The sequence below is a fragment of the Sphaeramia orbicularis genome, chromosome 1 (genome assembly GCF_902148855.1).
Source record: "Sphaeramia orbicularis chromosome 1, fSphaOr1.1, whole genome shotgun sequence".
Lineage (NCBI taxonomy): Eukaryota > Metazoa > Chordata > Actinopteri > Kurtiformes > Apogonidae > Sphaeramia > Sphaeramia orbicularis.
Genome location: NC_043957.1, coordinates 34228919 through 34234918, shown reverse-complemented (window position 1 = coordinate 34234918; position 6000 = coordinate 34228919). Strand labels below are relative to the sequence as shown.

General features: G+C 33.9%; 1 protein-coding gene across 1 annotated transcript in view; it reads right to left on the bottom strand.

Moving 5' to 3' along the window:
* Positions 1-6000, bottom strand: part of tusc3 (tumor suppressor candidate 3) — a 102492-nt gene that overhangs the window by 48600 nt on the left and 47892 nt on the right. Inside the window, exons 5-6 of the mRNA XM_030146460.1 lie at positions 5473-5613; positions 3325-3414 (exon numbers count right to left, since the gene is read on the bottom strand). Of these exons, the coding sequence (XP_030002320.1) occupies positions 3325-3414; positions 5473-5613 (231 nt within the window). The remainder of the gene's footprint in view (positions 1-3324; positions 3415-5472; positions 5614-6000) is intronic.

Genomic DNA, 6000 nt, shown 5'->3' with positions numbered 1-6000 from the left:
ACAACACATTTAGCTATTCAAGGTGATTTAAATAAAGACATTCCATCACCAAGGCCGGAGCAGACTAAACTCTAACAGTTCTCCACTTGTTTAGACAATTACAAACTGATTTTTAGTGTCAGTTATTGACAACACAAAATGCATGGAAAGATCAGAGCTGAGCTAAGAAACCCGAAACAACCAACTGGTGAGGCATGTTGTTAGGATCAGAAATTGAATTATACCAAGTGATGATGAAGAAGAGAAAAATGACAAAGAATTAAAGAAAGAATGAAAGAAAAGAAGAAACCAGTGTTGCATTAACCCATAAAGACCCAAACCTCCACCGCTGACCAAAACCACCTACTGATCTAAACTGTTTAACACCAGTTGATCCACTAATCCTATCAATACATGTAAATACAGGGTGGGGAAGCAAAATTGACAATATTTTGAGGCAGGGATTGAAAGACAGTGTATGACCAATTAGTTTATTGAAAGTCATGAGAATTTATTTGCCACAAGAAAATTTACATAATAGAAAATGTTTTTATTCTATGTGTCCTCCTTCTTTCTCAATAACTGCCTTCACACGCTTCCTGAAACTTGCGCAAGTGTTCCTCAAATATTCGGGTGACAACTTCTCCCATTCTTCTTTAATAGTATCTTTAAGAAAGTCGACATGGCTGTGTGATGTTCTATTGGTAGCATGTTCTAAAATGCCCCAAATAGCATAATCCAGAGGGTTTAGATCTGGGCTAGAAGGCGGCCATAAACATGATTGCCAAAAATTGCTAAAGTTGGATTTGTTGCTGTTGTCAACAAGTGTTTTGGTGTTCTTGTGTAAGATTTTAACTTCAAATCATATTTCACTGCATTTCTAACGGTCTTGTTGTCTACCTCAAGTTCAATTGCCATTTTTCTCATGGATTTGGTTGGATCCTTTAGGATTTTGGATTTGAGAGCTTTAATAAAAGCTTCGGTATGTTTTTTGTTGCTTCCTCCACTTCCAGACTTTCTCATAATAGTTTTGCTCATAGTCATTCTCTTCTTTACATTATAAACAGTCTTTATGGACACTCCAACTATTTTTGAAATCTCCTTTGGTGTGACGAGTGCATTCAGCAAATCACACACTCTTTGACGTTTGCTTTCCTGATTACTCATATGGGCAAACGTTTCTGAAAAGGTATGGATAATAGTGTTAGGTATGATTATGACATCAATATATGTTTGGTTTCAAAACAATTGACGTAGTGCCTGCTGAGAAAAAACAACTAAATGTTCATTGTAAATTTTGCTTCCCCACCCTGTAATAGGTGTAAAATGCAGTTCTTCATCTTTTCATGGTCATCAGATATGACCCATTTGGACGTTCAGAGGCTCCGTAGTGAACGTGGAAACACCGTCATCTTCTACAACACTGATTCACCAGTAAAACCCATGGAGTTGGATCAATAGTCACTTTTCAATTGGACATCTTTACCGATATTTACTAAATGTCAAAAAAACAGAAGCGCGTAATGTCGGTTTTTGCATTAAATCACAAATGCAATCGTTTGTTTATTTATTATCACAAGATGACACAACAAGTCATTCCGTAAACATGGCGACGAACGTAAATATGGTGTTGATTTACAGATATATTCATTACTATTTGCGCAATTTGAGGGTCTGTTGAGCCGTGTTATGTAATAAATTCCCATTATGTAATAAAAGTTCAAAATGTAATAAGAATGTCATGTCATCTTGTAATAAAGCCACATTTTGTAATAAACTACCTCAATGTATTATGTAGTAAATTTTTTCGCATTATGTCGTAAGTTATTACAATTTGAGAAATTTATTACAAAATGCACTTGACACATTTTTATTTTCAGGAAAATGTAATGTGCTAAATTAATCTTTAAACTGTGTGGTTAAAGTTCTGATTACATTACCTGTAGCTCCTGTGACTAATTTCTTCTAAATTGCTCAGAAATTATATTAATTTGGATTGTTATTACATAATGACCCATGTTATTACTTTTTTTTTTTTAAATAAAAATGTGTCAAGTGCATTTTGTAATAAATTTCTCAAATTGTAATAACCTAATACAAAATGTGAAAAAATTTACCATATAATGCGTTGATGTAGTTTATTACAAAATGCGTCAGCTTATTACATAATGCGGCTTTATTACAAGATGACGTGACATTCTTATTACATTTTGAACTTTTATTACATAATGGGAATTTATTACATAATGCGCTCAACAGGGTCAATGGAAAAGTGACTAATGACACTGGATGGATACACTTATGTCAGTTAATTATATCTTTACTGCAAAGCTCACATTTTCTTCAGTTTTTTTCTGTTTCGATATAATACCTTTTGAATTTACTCTGAGGTTTCATCAATATCTAATCAAATATAAGAAATCAAAGGAAAAAAAAAAGATTAATAGTGAAAAATGCCAAATATAGAGGATAATATAATAAATGATGATAAGTCACTTGAGAAAGGTTAAATAGAGAGAAAAATTTACCTGGGAAATGCCACAAAAGTAGCACTGGGTCTTTATGGGTTAATGCACAGGTGTCAAACATGCGGCCCGGGGGCCAAATCCGGCCCGCCAATGGGTCCAGTCCGGCCCCTGGGATGAATTTGTGAAATGCAAAAATTACACTGAAGATTTTAATAATCGTTTTAGTTCAGGTTTCACATTCAGACCAATTCAATCTCAAAATAACCTATACATACTCACAACTCCAAATGAGTCTTTTTGTAAATGTAAATGTTTTCATGTATTTACACTAAAACAAAGTATAATTTCACAAAAATCTGAATAACCTGAACAAATACGAACAGACTGAAACGTCTTATGAGAAGTGCACTTTTAATAATATTCCACCTGTTACTAAATATTTTGTGTATCTGTAGATCCACTGTGATCCGTGCGTTATAATGTACATATGGAAATGATAAACTAAAGCATAATAGTGTTAAAAAAACCATTTTTTTTCTTTTTTTCAGTTTGTTCATATTATTCACATTATTTGAAAGGATAGTTTGTAGACGTAAACCTTTTCATTATGTAATTTTATTTTTTTCACTGTAAAACATAGAGAAAAGTTTGGAGTTGACATTATTTATATATTATTATGTTATTATTTTACTGGTTCGGCCCACTTCAGATCAAACTTAGCTTAATGTGGCCCCTGAACTACAATGAGTTTGACACCCCTGGGTTAATGGAAAGGCATAGTAAGAGAGAAAAATGGTGAAAACTATCCAATTAAATGTGATAAAACTGAAAAGCAGATAAAATAAACTGAAAATATAGAGATATGTAAAACTCATACCACTTGTCCATTCTGTGGATTTTTGTGAGCATAGGGAGGACCTCGAATGTGATTCCACATCTGTCCCGATGTCATTGCAAACACCACACACTGTGACGACAGAAAAAAAGGGAGACAGAAACATGGCAGAATTAATCATACAAGTAATGTTTTAGTGAATAAATGTGAAATTCACCATTTCAAAAAAATAAACAGAAAGAGCCACAACCACTAAAAGACTGCACAGACTTTGTGGGTGCAAAACTGGTGCAAATGAGACAAGAATATAATTCATTAAGTTTTCACAAAAAGTTGAAATTCACTGCAAACTATGCTGCCAGGCAGATGAAGCAGTCATTTGTCTAAAAAATAATCATGAGAAGGAATGCTTCTAGGACCGAAAAAAGAGTTCGGTCGATGTGCTCTTTGGAAAAAGGGATTCATAAAGTAGATGACAAACAGGAAGGAAACTCCTAGGCACTCTCTTTAAGCATTAAAATGCCTTTACTCTCATAGCACTTCCTTAAAAACCTTCAAAACACTTCAATGCGTTGAAGTGTTCTTACAGTTTATATGACCGTGCCATGAGAATAAAGGCATTCTATCTATCTATATATCTATCTATATATCTATCTATCTATCTATCTATCTATCTATCTATCTATCTATCTATCTATCTATCTATCTATCTATCTATCTATCTATCTATCTATCTATCTATCTATCTATCTAACCGTCCATCTAACCGTCCATCTATCTATCTATCTATCTATCTATCTATCTATCTATCTATCTATCTATCTATCTATCTATCTATCTATCTATCTATCTATCTATCTATCTATCTATCTATCTATCTATCCAACTGTCTGTCTATCTATCCAACTGTCTGTCTATCTATCTATCTATCTATCTATCTATCTATCTATCTATCTATCTATCTATCTATCTATCTATCTATCTATCTATCTATCTATCTATCTATCTATCTGTCTATCTATCCAACTGTCTGTCTATCTATCCATCTATCCATCCATCTATCCATCTATCCATCTATCCATCTATCCATCTATCTATCCAACTGTCTGTCTATCTATCCATCTATCCATCTATCTATCCATCTATCCATCTATCTATCTATCTATCTATCTATCTATCTATCTATCTATCTATCTATCTATCTATCTATCTATCTATCTATCTATCTATCTATCTATCTATCTATCTATCCATCTATCCAACTGTCTGTCTATCTATCCAACTGTCTGTCTATCTATCCATCTATCTATCTATCTATCTATCTATCTATCTATCTATCTATCTATCTATCTATCTATCTATCTATCTATCTATCTATCTATCCATTTGTATAGTTTGAAATTATGGCAACACATTTGACAAAAAAAACTGCACTTTGCTTTTCACATAAGCCTTGTTCCAAAAACCATGAAATTTCCAAAAGACTATCATAAATTGCCACATGCAGTTCAACTAAGACCTGCACAAAGCTGCTGTTAGCGGAACATAAACCCACCTTTCTTTCGCTGTCTCTCTCTGTATCTCACTATTTCTCCAAATCTTCAAGATTGTGAGTCTTAAATGATTTTTAATAACATCAAAAGTGGAATCTTACAACGCATATTGGAGGGATCAGGTCAGTTTGTTATCTGGGAGTTTCAGCCATTTGAATTTAAAAAAGCACAAATGGAGATGAGATAGCTTTGTTACAAATACTTTATCTTCTCAACCCATAACCCGGGAGTGTAATGGCTGCACAACACACAACTTTAATGTGCTTTTAATGATGCTGCTGTTACCCCGTATGTGTAAATGCACAGAACAGATGATGGATAATTCAGTAGATTGTGGTATAGTGTGAAATATTAGAAAATCCTTGGTTGTTTTCAAGGTTTAACTGGACTGGTTTTGTTCTTGGAAACATTTTGTCCAAGAGACTTCATTGTTTCTAAAAAAAAAAAAAAAATTTGGATACGTCCTTCTAAGTGCAGTGCAGACTGCAGGTGCAAATGTGGCATAATTTCCTGAACAATTAGCGTGTCCAATCCATTCTTTGTGGAATTGGCCCCAAGTGTTTACTGGCTTGTGAAGGCTGCAGTTTTTCACATCTACAACGCTGTATGTGTGTTTGTGTTTGAGTGTGTATCATACCAGTGCAGCCATGGCCCATCCTGTCTTGTTGTATATGAATTCCAAGTTGTTCCTCCTCAGATACAGCAGACCTCCAACCAGAGACACTAACAGAGCTAAAGCGATTGTCCCTGAATAATTTGGAGGACGGAAGACGCGGATCTAGAGGGACAGAAGGGAAACAGAACTTTACTTTAATGAACAATGATTATGTGAATCTTATTTATCTGTTATTCTTTTGAGTTTTTATCTTAACTGTGGTTCTTTTTTTTATTTTCATTGTGCATCTCCAGAAGTACAATACAAAAAAAAGAAAGAAATTCACTTTTTATGATATAAGATTTTGTGACACACAAAGTATAAACCCCACCCCCCCCAGAACCAATGGTGACCCCCATACCAACCCAACCTGGTTCTCAAAATACGAAAACCACTAATAAAAACAAACACACATATATAGATGAAAGAGGATATAATTTACAGATATAAACACATAGGTGATCAGGATAGTCATAGACAATTATGTTGCACTCTTTCTTTAACCATAAA